Genomic DNA, 16,922 nt, shown 5'->3' on the forward strand with positions numbered 1-16,922 from the left:
ATACGGACTCTCACTTCCCTGGTGCTGTGTGTTAAGTTACCCTGGGACTGGAATAACAATCTAGGTTTAGATTGGGATTGGCAGATGATGGCCAGCTGCCTCTTTTTGTAAAGTTTAAATGGAACATAGCTATGTCCATTCCTTTACATATGATCCATTGCTGCTTTCACTCTATAATGGCAAAGTTGAGTAGCTGCAACAGAGACCACATGGTCCACAAAATACTATCTGGCCCCTTACACAAAAAATTTGCTGAATCCTGGCCTAATAAATTCAGGGTTTAAATGAAATGAGGTAAATGGAAAGATTTATATTAAGGTTTAAAAAATAAATTACTAAAACACAGGACAGGAGAGACTTGACTCAGCAGTAATGCACATGAATGAAAAAGTCCTGATGGTTACAAATCAGCACAAATTATAACATGGAAAGAAAAAGCACTTAAAAACCAAGTAAACGTACTCTTAGACTACTCTAAAAAGCAGCAATATCTGGACCGGTCGTGGCAGTTCTCTTGGAATCTTCCATGCTCCAGTACATACTCTTGTCTCTCACCTGTTCTCTGACTAGAACCTTCTAACTCTGGTTAACTGACACATCTTTCAAACTTTAGCTTAGATGCTGTTTCCTCTTGGAAGTCGTCTTTGATTCCCCAAGACTGCGTTACATGTACTTACCTTATGGTGGCATTTAACACATCATATTGAACTGAAACTGAATTGTCTATCTCCCCCACTAGATTGAATCTGTGTAGGCAGGGATAGGTAGCTGATATTCTAACACCAGAACCACTGCTGCCATGTCGTAGTTCTTAAATGTGTTTTGGGTTAATAAATGAATGCCACAGTCCCATTATATCCCTCATCAGTCAGCCTGCATGGTGGTAAGTGTTCTATTTTGGCGATTAGCAGACTTGATTCCCTACTCAAATCTATACCCTTCCCTGCCCTTCTGGTAGGCAGACGCCCAGTTTTACCTGGGTTCTCACCTCTGTGTGGCCATATACTCAGGGAATCAACTGTACTCCAACCGTGGGAGTGATTAATTTGAACCATTCACGGTTTAGGCAGGAATGTGATGTATTTCAGTATGAGACGTAAGGGCACATCTGCTGAAGAATTTCTGTGAAGGAATTTTATCCAAGAGGAAATGTAGGAGAAAAATGCCTTGTCTGATTCTGGATGTGACTTCATAAAGAGGTTTTGCTTGGAGCTGCTGTGGTACCTTGCAACCAACCATGAGAGCTAAGTATGAGGATAAAATCCCTTGCGTTGAGGATGACACAGAAGAAAGACACAAAGTATATAGTCCTTGATAACATCAATGAGCATGTGGAACGACATTTCCAGATGTATTGTTTTTGATGTGAAATAATAAAATACTTATATTTAAGTCACTTTTAGGGTTGTCACTACTTTTAGGTGGGTTTTCCTTTACTTTTAGACAGAAGCACCCTAACTTATGTACGTAACCACATTTTAAGAGGAGCTTTGGCAAACTGGGGTATATCCAAACGACAAATAATGAAGACTCTGGAAATTGTCTTTTGAGGAACAAAGGATTAGGGATGTTAAGCCTAGAAAAGAGAAGATTTGGTATGAGATATAATAGCTCTTTTGTAATGTGAATGAAAAATCTAGGATCACTGTATGGTACCAGGGAGATATTTTAATTTACTAATAGGAAAAAAATGGTCAAACAATGAGAACTACTTAAAACAGAAAGGTTTATGAGGTAGTATCTTTTCTCACTGTTAAGAAATTCAGCTGTAATTTGGTGATTCTCTGTGGGGAGTGTTCTGGATTTGTTTTGGGTGGGAGGCTCAGGTAGAGGACTTCTCACTCTTTCAACTTGTAAGATGCCATGATTTTACTCTTTGACTTCATGATATGCACTGCAATACTGATTGTACAAACAGGAAGGGAAAATGAATATAAAATCACCAGTGTATATTTTTATATTATTTGTGCTTCAATTTCTAAAATTGGTCACACTATAACAGCCTTAGGGCATATTAATGGAACTACACAAAACATGGATCAAAACAAAATCAAAGCTGAAGGCTACTCAGCAAAATATATTAACAAAAAATTGAATTCTTCTGAAGGCAAAAAAGAGGGGAGGAGACTTATTAATGATACATGTAAAAATTGCAAAGTATTAACTGGACCCTAAGATTATAGGAAAGGCTTACATACACCATTACAGTAATTCTCAAATATCTGTGCTAATGCAGGAAAACCTACCACTTTTTTTCTCCTTCTTCTTCTTCTCCCCAAAGCCCCCCAGTACATAGTTGTATATTCTAGTTGTAGGTGCTTCTGGTTGTGGCATGTGGGATGCCACCTCAACATGGCTTGATGAGCGGTGCCATGTCTGCACCCATGGATCCGAACTGGCAAAACCCTGGGCCACTGAAGTGGAACCTACGAACTTAACCACTCTGCCACGGGGCCAGCCCCCACTTTTAATAAAGATATACTTGGCCTTGGCATGTTTTTATACTGATATTATAATATGGGAATGCCTCAAGTTCTGAAATTTATAGAAATAGGATATAAAAAAGTTGCTTAACTTGCTCATTCTGTATTTCTCCTTCAGAACTCTTTTGCCTTCATAGCTCTAATGTTTTATGAAAAATCTCTTGATCAACTGCAAGGAATGGACAAAGTAAAACCAGAGTGAAGAAAGGAATAAATAATTATCATAGCTATACCAATTATGCTAATAGGAATTATGAAGCAAAGACATTGAATTCAGACAAATGCCAAGGTGCCACATTGTTGCTATACCAATACAATGTGTCCAATAGCAGTGAGTGTTCTGACTCACTTTGCATGTCAAAATTGGAACTTCAACAGATTCTAATACTTTTGTGGGCAAATCATTTATTGAATTTTTGCATGTGTCAATTTTTACATATTAAATTGAAGACTTTCTACATGTGTTAATTTTTTACTTTAGGTTTTAAGTCACATGATACACCAATCAATTCTTTATCACAGATCTTTCTCAAGTGCTTAACTATTGGAACTTGTCCAACATATTTCCTTACACTGGATTTGTTCACCATGGTTACTTTTAAAAGCCCCTGCTCTAATTATACTATATATTTTAATTGGAGTGATTTTAAATATCATGAAAGATGGACTTTGATCATACCCCTACAAGTTTATTTCACCCATATCCTTCAGGGATACTTCTGATCTCTAATTATTTAAACCTTTACTCATATTCCTATTTTTTTTTTTAATTCTCGTTTATTCTTGATGACATTTGTGATTCAGTATTTGAGTTCTTTTTTGTCATATCAACCAAAATGATTCTACTAACTGTACTCTCTTAACCTCTATAATGCTCAAGTATTTCTTCACCTAAATGATCAAATATTTCTTCACATAGTGAAGAATTAACTCAAGAATGAGAAATTTTACTTAACATTCAATCAGTTTAGAATAACTTGTAAAGAATGAATTAACCTTTGATTGATGACACAAGCATAATGAAAATAAAATCTAATTTAGAAGTTATACAGTAATGCCTTTTTGTCTGAGTGGTTTCAGAATCTTTTAAAACCCAGATTATTCTTCTGGGTGATAGTTTTTTTCTAAGACCAAAAAGTTTAACACATTTTATAATATATACAAATAGAAAAGACACTAAGTTGATTTCATATACCTTAAAATTTTTCTCTTAAAAGAGTTTCAGGGGCCGGCCCCGTGGCCGAGTGGTTGGGTTCTTGCGCCCCACTTTGGCAGCCCAGGGTTTCGCCGGTTTGGATCCTGGGTGCAGAGGTGGCACTGCTCGTCAGGCCAGGCTGAGGCGGCGTCCCACATGCCACAACTAGAAGGACCCACAACTAAAAATATACAACTAAGTACTGGGGGGCTTTGGGGAGAAAAAGGAAAAATAAAATCTTTAAAAAGTTTCAAATTCTAAAACATGCCAAGACTACACAGTAGTGTTGGTAACATATATGCCGAGTATAAGTACTGTAACACTAACATGACCTTCTTTCCACGTTACAATGATTCACTAAATAATACCCAACGATTTATAAAATCCATCATGCTTACATTTTTGCTTCATGTTACCTTAATTTTGTAAAAAAAAAAAATGAAGTATTGTAATTTAATGAAGAAATTAGTGCTTGAAAAATGTAACTCCATGGTGTTTCTATGTCCTGTGTAACTCCAACTCTTGGTATTTTATATATTCTAAAAGGAAACTGAGACATAGCTCAAAAGGTATTTTCCTCAGCATCTCTAGGTAAAAGCTAAAATGATACTGTTTACACTTTCAGGAATTAGGCACAACTGATCCTCGGTACCAGTCAATTTCTCAAAATTGAAAACTACTTCGGCCATTACTCTTTTGGCCTTACTTCCATTCTGTTTAGCTACTAGGACTGGCAGATCTCGACAGCCACAACACCATATGTTACAATCAAAGCCAGATGACATTCTGGCATCACAGCAGTTTTATGAAGTGATGTGCTGATTTTCTTTTTCGTGATAAACCAACTAGATATTCAGATATTCAAAATTCTGAAGAACACAATATGGCAAATTTCTCCATTCCCCACTTTTTTCTTTCCTTATGGACTCAAGGAATCCGCCCCTTTTACTAACTATCACTACCTACTTTTCTGCCTGTTTCTTCTCCCCTCAATACAACAGAGAGGAAGAACTCAATACCTGAAAAACATCCTTGATCCCTCATCCATTCATTTTATTCTTTCAACAAATTTATTGAGCACCCACTATGTGCCAGGCACTGTATGAGGCATAAGGAATACAAAGGTGAACAACGACAACAAGAAAAACACAATTCCTGCCCTCACAGAGTTTACAATCTAGAGGGTCTACATTAATCAAACAAATACATATAAAATTACAAAGGTATTCAATGCTAAGTAGAGGTGTGTGGTCATGTGATAATATATAACAGCGAGTCTTACCCTGTGACAGAAATTAGGGAATGCTTCCCTGAGGAAGTGATGTATGAGCTGAGATCCAAAAGACAAATAGGAATTAACTAGGCAATCAACAGAGAAAGGTATTTCAAGCCAAAGGAACAGCATGAGAAAAGGTTCCCATGGTGGAAGAAACACTTTAATTCTCACACATTCCAGATACCTAAATTGCAATGAAAGTGGAACACAAAGTTAACTGACACGTGGTGCACAATGAGGGTGATGAAGAGTGGTAATAATAACTAACCTCTACTGAGTGTCTTTTAAGGTGATGTGCCAGCCACTGTTTTATGTTTGGAGACATTAATTCTTTTAATGCTCAGAATTACTTTATCAAGTAGATAGTGGCCCTAATATATGTGACCTCATAGGTCACACAAAATTTATTTTTTCATCATTAAGAGCAATGAAAAGTCATTGAAGTGTTTTAAGCTAGGGGTGAGAATGGGAGTAGCTGGGTTGGCTTGATTAAAACTGTGCTTCAAAAAAGAGAATTCTGGGGCCAGCCCAAGCAGTTAAGTTCGCACGTTCCGCTTTGGCAGCCCAGGGTTCGCTGGTTTGGATCCTGGGTGCGGACCTACGCACCACTTACCAAGCCATGCTGTGACAGGCATCCCACATATAAAGTAGAGGAAGATGGGCATGGATGTTAGCTCAGGGCCAATCTTCCTCAGCAAAAAAGAGGAGAATTGGTGGCAGACGTTAGCTCAGGGCTAATCTTTCTCAAAAAAAGAAAGAGAGAATTCTGCCCGCAGTATAAAGACTGAACCAGAGGAGGGCCCGAGTAAGTTGTAGAAAGGCCAGCTGGGAGGCAACTGCAGTAGTGCAGGCAAAAGGTACTGATGAAGCTTAGATTAGAGAGTTGGGGAGAAGTAGAGAAAAGCAGACAAAATTGAGAGATGTTTATAAGGTAAAATGATAGCGCCCGGTAATGAAGTGATGGGGGTGGAGAACTGGGGAGAGGAAGGCGTCTAAGATGAGTGCTAGGTTACTAGTTTGGGAACCAGTCGGAATTGGTGGTGCCAAACACTGAAACAGGAAGATGCCTAGATTAGACTGGAAGTTAATACATTAAAGAATAAATTACAACTCATGTATTGATAAGTATTGAATAACAATAAGAACAGTGAAAACCTAGAAAGGAGTTTCTGGTTAACGTTTCCACATATTAGCCTGCAACCGTACACAGCCATTCTTATATGGCGTAAATAAAAAAAAAAACGTTTCATCACAACTAGTGTCATATTTTAGTCTTTTGAAATTATGGGATAAAACGAAAAAAAAATACAAAATACCAAGAAAATATTTTTGACGTACATGAAATTAAAAAAGCAAAACACGATTACCATTTCCTTCTCATGATCACTAACATCTCTGCTAGAAGTTTAGCAAAAAAAAAAAATTCAAGATATGGCAACTTTATTTCTAATTTGTAGACACTTAAAAAATATAGTAAGTTTATTATAGGTTTATTCCTATATCTCTCACACCACTGAAAAGGTCAGGGTTAACTTAATCAAACAAAAGTTCTCCCACTATCTTTTAAGTAGTTTGAGTAATACATAAACATCACACATACACACACACACACACACACACACTTAAAAGAATTATATTTATCTTTAAAGGAAAAACAGACAAAAGACAGTAAGTGACTCCTCTCCCCACCCCTGGCAAAATCTGTGAATTTATGACTAAAGTAAAATAAAAGAACATATCTGGAATTTAAGTCAAAAGAATAGGTTATTAATTATGATTTCAGTCAAGTGACTTGTTCTTTCTGAGCCTTAGGGTTTTTATTTAACTTCTAAAATGTCAACAATATCTACCTCCCAGGTTTGTTGTGGGAATTACATGAGATAATGTTTTTGGAAGTGTTTTATGAATTTTAAATCTCTATAAAAATAGTACTCATTATAAATTTTAAAAACTCCATATAGAATGCTCAGATCCATATTAATCATCATCATCTATTGTTTATATGGTTTTCTTGAGAAGGAGAAATAAATTGAAAAGGAATAAGGAAAACATTCAGTTTCTATAACACTAAACAATTACAATATACCATAAATATAATAGTTATATAGAGCAAACAGGTCAATCCTGAGAAACATTGTCAGCTCTGAAGAAGTTAATGTCCCATCAATCCTGCTTTTCCATAATAGAGACTGTTTTTGTTGAATATCTACCTACAAATCAAAAGTATCCTACTAAGGATATAAGCTATACAGTTTAAATATTTAATTAGACTTTTGATTTTAATTTAAGACTATCATATAGTTTTAGATGAACATGGTTTAACATGATTTTTAAAATACTCTAAGGAAAAATATTAACAATTTAATTTGTTCTTTGTTGTATATTCAAGTCTCAAAACAGGGCCTGTATTTTTAAGTAATAATGAAAATGGATGTTATAGAAGAAAAAACAATACTGTTTTCAATAAAATCTAAATCACTCCAACACTTAATATAAATGAACCATGTATTCTCCTCTGAGTACTCAAATATGGAAGATGGCTATATAAGTCATGCCAAACAAGCAAAGCACCAGAATGTGTCAAAATGCAGTTTAAAATGTTCAAGAATCTTAAAGAAACAGTCCAGCTGTTTACGTTCTATCTTGGATATATTTACATTTAAGAATGTAAATTTTAAAATAGACCCCACTTAGTTTAATTCTATCAGAAATATATTTAAAATCTTTAAAAGTCTCTGTTTCTTAAGCACTGATGAGCTTTTACTTCATAATGCATGCTTGAGATTCTCCCTCATGTTGGTTTCAACCTTAACAATTCCTAGAAAATAGAATTCAAAATTTACCAACTATTCTTATTATAGAAGATAGTATATATGTCACATAGAGCTTTAATCAAAACTAGCTTTATAAATTCAGTATGTGCAAATATCCACCTAACATGATACTACAAGAATGGCATGAAATTGTTTTAAGAATGTGAAAAGAAAATTCTCTGAAAACATTCCCCTCCTTAAATAGAGGAAAGATGAAAGTAAAGAAATAATATAAATAGTATTAATTAAAATTCTTATAGTTACAAATGCTGCCAAATTTAGTAGGACAGTTACTCTTTTACTTCTAACAATAAATGTTTAAAGGAATGTACAAATAATGTTTTTTAAAATCAGTTGGCCATATACTCTAATGTTTTGCTTTTTTACATTGTGCTTTTTATTTTTTACACTTGTACCATCTTTTTTTGTTGAAAATTATAGCTTCAACTTACACAATTCACCCATCATTTAAAATGATTTTTTTTTCACATTTTCAAGTTACTTTCAAGTTCAGCAGGGTGAAGATTTTCCAGAATTTTCGGCCCCAGTAATTATATATTTTATTAATTTGATTGGATTTTTTTTACAGTCATTAAATAATTATAGATTCAAGTACATAATTTTAATAACGTTTAAAATGTGTCTCCTTTTATTTTACATTAGCCCTAAAAGCATTTCAATCTATGTAAATAATAGTAAATTATTAACAAATAGTGATAAATAAATTCAGCAATCTGTGGAAACACAATAGGTTTTCATTTTTCTTTTTAAAAAATGCCTATAATAGGATATCAAAATTAGGAAATGATATCTTCTTTTCATTAGGCATGTAATTATTTTACAGTATGTGTTGACTTCCCCATATCACACCAATTTAAAAGAGGGTTAAACTCAAAACACAAACAACCCAAAGATTGTAATGCACGTACCTAATACTTTCTAAACTGGCCTTGAATAGTCACCACTTCATCACATTCCATTTCATTTCATTGTCTTTTTATGAAAAGGAAAATCTTCCACTAACTGGTAACATCATACTATAAATATAACCTCCCTACTCCAGAGCTTCAATTTGTGTTGTTGACTCCTGCTATTCAACTGTCATTTTCTTTATACGATGAAGAAGAGCATCTTTTTCTGAATGAGCCTCTGCAAGAGCCATTTTAGCTTTAGCCAACTCCTGTTTAAGAGATTCATTCTCTTCCATGAGCTGAAATGATATATTTTGAAAAGAAGAGAATTTAATTAATTTCAGAAAACATAGACTATTTATATAGTATCTAAAGTTGTGACACTTGGGACAGTAAAAATACCCAATGCTGGTGAGGGTGCACTTAAGCTGAAAACTGCTTTGAGAAGCTACTTGGAAACATGTATCAAGCACTTAAAAATGTTCATAAGTTTTGACCTAACAATTCAAAACACTAATTAACTCCTAATTTCCAAATCTAATAGTGATTTTGTTTAATTTCAATTTGACTGCAGCTTTAGACATTGTTGACCTCGCCCCTCTTTCCTAAGCCTCTCTCCTTTTTTGGCTTTATGCCACAGCTCTTTCATGTTTATCCCTGTCTACCTATGGACTTCTCATCTTTTCCTCTGCTGTTTAGGAACCCTTAAATATTGATAATTGGTCATCTTCTCTTATCACTTAAGTCACTCTCTTAGATGATCTCATCTACTCCTGTGGCTCCAACCACCATACATAGCCTGATAAAGCACAAACCTCTCTTAAGCTCCAGACCCACCTTCTGAATATCTCGTTAGACATTTTTCACCTAGATAGCCAACAGGTCTCCCTTTCCCTCATTAAGACTCAGTTCAAGTATTTTATCATCTTAGAACTACTCTCTAACCCTTAACTATGAAGATATGATCATACTAAGGACTTTCTCTCCAGAAAAATGCATTTACACAGATAATTAAAATGTGTATTTAATTTCAAAGAATTCTCAGACTTCTTTTAGTCCCAACTTAAGAATTTCTGCCTTATTGACCAAGTTAGGTATTTCCCTATACTTCCCCAGTCTCTGGTACAGCATTTGACATGGTATGCTGTGACCACCGTTCAAACACTCTTGTCTTTCCTCCAGCCTTTGAGTTTCTAAATAGATAGGGATGGTATACTCTTCAATTCTACATCCCTAGCTCAGAGTTTTCATCCAACAAATCCTTGTTGAACAGATGAATGAACTCATTCCATGGTTCTATCATAGAGAATTAAAATTCTGTTAAACATTTTGTTTATTTATAATCGTAAAAAATAAGCGAAACAAATGCTAAGAGAAAGGTTTAGAAATGAGTACATCCACATTCATATTTCTCTGCCATTAGAAATAAATACAAAGCAAAACATAGCAATATGGAAAAATATTTGTTAAACGATGTTAAGTGAAAAAAAATACAGTATTTGCACTAGAATAATAAAATCTTTATAAAAATATGGAAAAGAGCCTGAGGGGAAAAATTTAAAAATAGTGATAGCACTGTAGGAGTTTACAATGTATTAAAATTGTTTTAAAATATTTTTCCAATATTCTGAAATATTATGATACTTTTGCAACTTAAAAAAACTCCAGCAAAATTAATATGCCCTTCAAGAAGCCTTTCTAGATCCCAGAAACTGGCACTCTCCCACATTTACTTCTCTATCTTCTCATTAGACTACAACCTCTCTGAAGGCTGGGAATGTCCCTATCTTGCTCAACACTACATCCACAGTATCTAACACAGTGCCTGGGCACGTAACAGGCACTCAACACACGTTTAAATAAGTAAAGAAATAATTTTTTAACTATTTAGTATCTAGTATTTATTTTAATTGCTGAAACTGAATGAGACGAATTAGTTTTCCCATTACCTGTTCTCTAGTAAAGTCAAAGGAGTACTCAGGAAAGTTAACTGACTGAGAAGGCCAAGGAACCTCTGGACTCGTCTGAGTGGCTTGAGTGACACTGTGTTGTTTCTTCAAATCATACTTTCCACTGGTAAGCAGTGTTGAATCACTTTTGACATCTTCTTTCAAATCATTTCCAATGTTAAGCATCTGAGAATCTGATCAAACAAATAAAATGCTCAGATAATATTTGAAAATATTTGATAAGATAAATCTTAAGTTATACTGTGAAATTTAAAAGTCAATTTATCCCTATTAGTATGAAGACATTATTATTATGAAATAGAACAATATAGTCAATAAAACTAAAAGCTGGTCTGTTGAAAAATGAACAAAACTGACAAACTTTTAGGTTGACTAAAAACACAAACAAAAAAGAAAAGAAATTACTCGAATCAAAAATGAAAAAAGGGACATTACTATCAACCTTACAGAAATGAAAATGATAATAAAGGAATGCCATGAACAACTGTGTGCCAATAAATCAGATAACTTATACGAAACAGAAAAATTCCTAGGAAGATACAAACTACCAAAATGGACTCAAGAAGAAAGACAATGTGAATTGATGTATAGCAGGTGAAGAGATTGAATTAGTTATCAAAAAAAACAACCCACAAAGAAAAGCCCAGGCCTAGATGGCTTCAATGGTGAATTCTACCAAACATTTAGAGAAGAAAATAAAATCTTTACAAACTCTTCCAAAAATAGAAGAGGAGGAACATTTCTCAGTTCAATCTATTAAGCCAGTACTACCCTGATTCCAAAACAAGACAAAGTCAAAAGAAAAGAAAACTGAAATCAATATACTTATAAATATGAACACAAAAATCCTGAACAAAATATTCAGAAACTGAACTCAGCAATAAATAAAAATAATTATACACCATGGCAAGTGGGATTCATCTCAGGAATGCAAGGTTGATTTAACATGCAAAAATCTATTAATGTAATACATCACATCAACAGAAAAGAACAAAACCAAAGCCACATGATAACTTCAAGAGACCCAGACAAAACATTTGACAAAATCTAACACTTTCTCATGATAAAAACATTCGGCAAACTAGGAAGAGAAGGGAACTTTCTCAGTCTGATAAAGGGCATCTACCTAAAACCCACACCTAATATCATGCTTATTAGTAAAAGACTGGATGTTTTTCCCCTAGGATTAGGAATAAGACAAAGATGCTTCCTCTCACCACATTTATTCACTATTGTCCTAGAGATTCTAACCAAGGCAATTAGACAAGAAATAAAAGGCATCCAGATTAGAAAGCAAAAAGGAAAAGTATCTCTATTCACCCATGACATGATCTTGTATATTAAAAAAACCCTAACGACTACACTAAAAAAATCTTAGAACTAATGAATGAGTGCAGCAAGGCTGCAGGATACAAGACCAATACAAAAATCAATTGTCATTCTAAATACTTGTTATGAACAATCCAAAAATGAAATTAAGAAAACAATTCCATTTAAAATATCATCAAAAAGAATACAATACTTAGGAATAAATTTAACAAAGGAAGTGCAAAACTTATGCTTTGAAAACTGTAAAGTATTGCTGAAAAAAATTAAAGATCTAAATAAATGGGAAAAAAATTCCATGTTCATGGACGGGAAGACTTAATATTGTTAAGACAGAGATATTCCCCAAATTGATCTACAGCTGTAACACAATCTTTATCAGAATCTGAGCTGACTTCTTTGTAGAAATTAACAAGTTGATTCTAAAATTCATATGGAATTGCAAGGGACCCAGAAGAGTCAAAATAATCTTGAAAAAGAACAACATTGGAGCCCTCATACTTTCCGATTTCAAAACTTACGCCAAAGCAAGCTGGTAATCAAGACAGTATGGTATTGGCACAAGGACAGATATGCAGATAAACGGAATAGAATTAAGAGAGTCCAGAAACAAACCCATGTGTGTGTCTATGGTCTTTACCCACACACCAAATACAAAAACCAACTCAAATGGATCAAACCTCTAAATTTAAGACCTAAATCTATAAAACTCGTAAAAGAAAACATAGGAGTAAAGTTTCATGACTTCAGATTTAGCAGTGGATTTTTAGATGACACTAAAAGCATGAAAGAAACAAAAACAACAAAAGAGAAAAAACCTATAAATTTGATTTCATTAACTTTTGTGCTTAAAAAGTAACAAGAAAGTAAAAAGACAGCTTATAGGATGGGATAAAATATTTCCAAATCATATATTTGATAGAAGACTTATTTCTACAACATATAAAGAATTCTTACAACTCAATAATAAAGACAATCCATTTAAAAAATAGGCAAATGATGTGAATGGACATTTCTCCAAAGATATGCAAATGGCCAATAAAAATATGAAAAGATGCTTGACATCATTAGCCTTTAGGGAATTAATAATATACCACTTCATACCCACTAGGATGCCTATAATCAAAAAGTCAGATAATAACAAGTGTTGACAAAGGTACAGAGAAGTTGGAACCCTCAAACACTGCTAGTGGTAAACATGCAGAATGGTGCGGTCACTTTGGAAAACAGTCTGGCAATTCCTCAAATGGTTAAACATAGTTACCAAATGTCACAATAATTCCATTCTTAGATAAATACTCAAGAGAAACAAAAATTTACACATGATTGTTTATAGCAGTATAATTTATAATTGCCAAAAAAGTAGAAACAACCCAATATCCATCAAGCAACGAATGGATAAACAAAATGTAGTATATCCATAGAATGAAATATTATTTGGCCATACGAAGGAATGAATACTGATACATGCAACAACATGAATGAACCCTGAAAACATTCTGCTAAGTGAAAGATTGTTGTTGTTAGTGCCACTAATTCAGCTCCTCTGAAATCTGTTCACCATCAGTGACCCTGCTGGTAAGTGAAAGAAGCTAGTCACAAAAGACCATGTATCGTATGATTCTATTTAGATGAAATGTCCAGAATAGGCAAATCTATAGAAAGTAAATTCATGGTTCCCTAGGGCTGGGGAAGGAATCAGGAGAGACTACCAGTAGGTATAGAGATTTTTGAGGGTGATGAGTATGTTCTAAAACTGATTGTGGTGATGATTACACCACACCACATGTGAGCACATTAAATACCAGTGATTTGTGGTATTTGGGTGAATTTTGGTTTGTGAATTATTCTCAAAAATGCTTTAATTAAAAAATAATTATAAAAAACAAGGCAGGGAATATCTTTACACATCAACATTTTTTCTTACTTTCTGGATCATATATAGTCAGAACACTTTAGGTTGCAAGTGAACAAAAGCCAACTCAAACCCGCTTTAAAAAAAGAAACATTATTTGTTTCTGTAACAGGGGAGTCCAAGTGATGGAACTTCAGGCAAGGCTGGTTACTGGGATTCATATGATGTCCTCAGGAGTGTCATTTTAGGAACCTGACTTTCTCTACTTCTCATGTCCACTTTTCATCTGCGTTGGTTCAGTCATATGATAGAAAAGGTAACCAGTGGTAACCCCAAACAGATAAGTTTTACAGCCTGTGACCCTTTCTCGCTCAGTGTCCTTATCAATTCACAAAAAAAGTCAGATTGTTTTAGTCACAGTCAACTCATTTACCACTCACCGTGTCCCAAGAGCTGAAATCTTTTTTTCCTTTTTGGTGAGGAAGATTGTCCCTAAGCTAACATCTGTGCCAATCTTCCTCTCTTTTATATGTGGGACACTGCCACAGTGTGGCTTGGATGAACAGTGTGTAGGTTCGTGCCCATGATCCAAACCCTCGAACCCTGGGCCACTGAAGTGGAGCACGTGGACTTAACCACTACACCACTGGGCCAGCCCCTAAGTCTGAAATCTTTTGATTGGCCAAGCTGGGTCCTATTCCCACTTTTGTGATAGGATCATGTGATTGCCAGGCCCACCAAAATCAGATGGAATGAGAAAATGGCAGTTTTCCAAATCAAATTATATTGAGTAGATGAAAGCGTAATATCTGCTCAACATAATTTTGCCCCTTAAAAAGATTCCCAGAGGGGCAGGCCCCATGGCTGAATGGTTAAGTTCATGTGCTCTGCTTTGGCGGCCCAGGGTTTTGCCAGTTCGGATGCTGAGCGCGGACATGACACTACTCATCAAGTCATGCTGAGGCGGCGTCCCACATGCTACAACTAGAAGGACCCACAACTAAAAAACACACAACTCTGTACCGGGGGGCTTTGGGGAGAAAAAGGAAAAATAAAATCTTAAAAAAAAAAAGATTCCCAGAAGGGCATAGCTAAGTCAAAGAATAAAAACATTTTTAAAGCTTTTGTTTGTACTACCAAATTACCCTGCATGATGTTTCTGTCAATTTTACTGGTATTCTGTATCTAGAAAAATGGAATAGTCCTATCTACATGGATAAGTTTCACCAAGTTGAGTTCTGGTCTGTTCTTGGTTTCATTTTATTATAGTGGTTTCAAATCAGAAACTACTTTTTACAATATCATCTTGCACCGATTATGTTTTTACTAATATAATGACAAAAAAAACCCCACAAAAACTGCTGTATTGATTCAGATTCGCATACCATTTGGCTTGGTACTGACTGTAAGAGAAATCCTAAAGTACGATGTCATGGGAAAACCAAGTTCTCCACTCTTTCAAGCTCAAATGACTAACAATACCCCTAAAATACTACTTGATTAGTAATTTATAACATACTTTGCTTTTCAAACTTTTAAAGGAGTAAAAGTCTTCTTTTAAAGGAAATCTGACACAGAATGCTAATATGAAGTACAAAGAAAAGCTGAGTTACACTGACTGTAGTGTGAATAACAGAGCACTCAGGGCCCATTCTATTTAGCCTACCTCTCACTACTCATGGGATCCTAAGCATAATGAAAAAATCACTCACTAAACAATTCTGAAACTCATTTTATTTCAATCACTGGGAGGTGCAATGAGGAGAAAAGGGAAGGAGAAAGACAAGGAAAGAGGAAGAAATGTGGGGAGAGGGAAAGAAGGAATGAGGTACAGGAGGGAAGAGAAAGATGGAGAGTGGAAGAGAATGAGGAGGGAGGATGGGAAGACAGGAAGAGGGATGTATATATAAGGGAGATGAAGAAGAGATAGAAAGGAGGAGGAGGTGGGATGGGAAAAGAAGGAGATAAGGGAGGGAATGGGGAGGAAGAGGCAGGAGGAAGGTAAAAAGATGGGAGAGGCTGGAAAGGAACAGGAAGGGAGAGAACTTGTGAATGACAGGGGTGACTGGAGTCTATCACTACAGAAGGATGTATTTCCTTTTATTTGCTTTGAAAGAGCTTTTTTCAAGTTTTTGGGACAAACCTCCACGAACAAATCTATGCCTCTCATGGATGAAATGTGCAGCGTCTTACAGCAACATATACTTTTTCCCTAGCGCAGGCTCTGCCACTTACTTTGTAGCTCTTTCATCTTGAACCATCTGTCTAAACTTCAATTTCTTCACTTGCAAAATGGAGGTGATAAGAATACTAGCCTTAATTATCTCAAAGGGTTATGGTAAGAATTAAATAAGTTAATAATGTAAAGGAACTTGATAAACTGGCAAGCAATATTCAAATATTGTTATAGTACCACAGCAGCTGCTTGATAAATATTTGACTTTGAATATAGACTTTAATAGTTCTCTGTTTACTCAAATAGAAGACTTCATTTTACTTCTCTGGTCATACAGACACTTTTCTGAGTTTAAGTTTTACACTTTTCTTTAGGTTTAGTAATCAAAACCATCTTCCCCTATTCCCAGTCAGGAAGCATTATGGCAATGATCCTAGGGGTGTGGTGTGGCAAAGAGCGACTTATCACAGACCCTTAAATATACAGTGCCCCTTCCCCACAACATACTAAAATAATCTATTAGGAGGTAGTCCCTTCCTCATGACCCTTTTGGTTGAGAATCAATGCCATAATGGGCCACTGTTCTAGATGGGAGTATCCAGGTCCTAGGTGTGCTGGGTAGAAAAAATGTTGAGAGCCAGTACACTACCATTAATTAATAGGTGGCATGGTGTAAACATACACACATTATATATATATATATATATATACACACACACACACACACACAACAAACGTTTTCTTTTTCTCTTATTAGTAGTCTTATTAATAGTCACCTAATTAGCCATAGTTCACTGAAGCAAGAAAGAAATTATAGTGCACCTTGGCAATTTTCTGAGAAAGTATTTGAAATTTCTCTTTAAAGACTTTACTGAGAAAGTGGCAAGTGTTTTTAAGACTTCCTAGGAAGTGTCAAG

At 35.0% G+C, this 16,922-nt stretch overlaps 1 protein-coding gene across 2 annotated transcripts in view; it reads right to left on the reverse strand.

Moving 5' to 3' along the window:
- Window positions 1-4,725: 4,725 nt before the first annotated feature.
- Window positions 4,726-16,922, reverse strand: part of BLTP3B (bridge-like lipid transfer protein family member 3B) — a 91,808-nt gene continuing 79,611 nt past the window's right edge. For both annotated transcript variants that reach the window (XM_023631476.2, XM_023631477.2), the window contains 2 exons: window positions 10,628-10,821; window positions 4,726-8,977 (listed from right to left, as the gene is read on the reverse strand). In XM_023631476.2, the coding sequence (XP_023487244.2) occupies window positions 8,858-8,977; window positions 10,628-10,821 (314 nt within the window). In that variant the 3' untranslated portion in view covers window positions 4,726-8,857. The remainder of the gene's footprint in view (window positions 8,978-10,627; window positions 10,822-16,922) is intronic.

Source organism: Equus caballus, chromosome 28 (genome assembly GCF_041296265.1).
Source record: "Equus caballus isolate H_3958 breed thoroughbred chromosome 28, TB-T2T, whole genome shotgun sequence".
Lineage (NCBI taxonomy): Eukaryota > Metazoa > Chordata > Mammalia > Perissodactyla > Equidae > Equus > Equus caballus.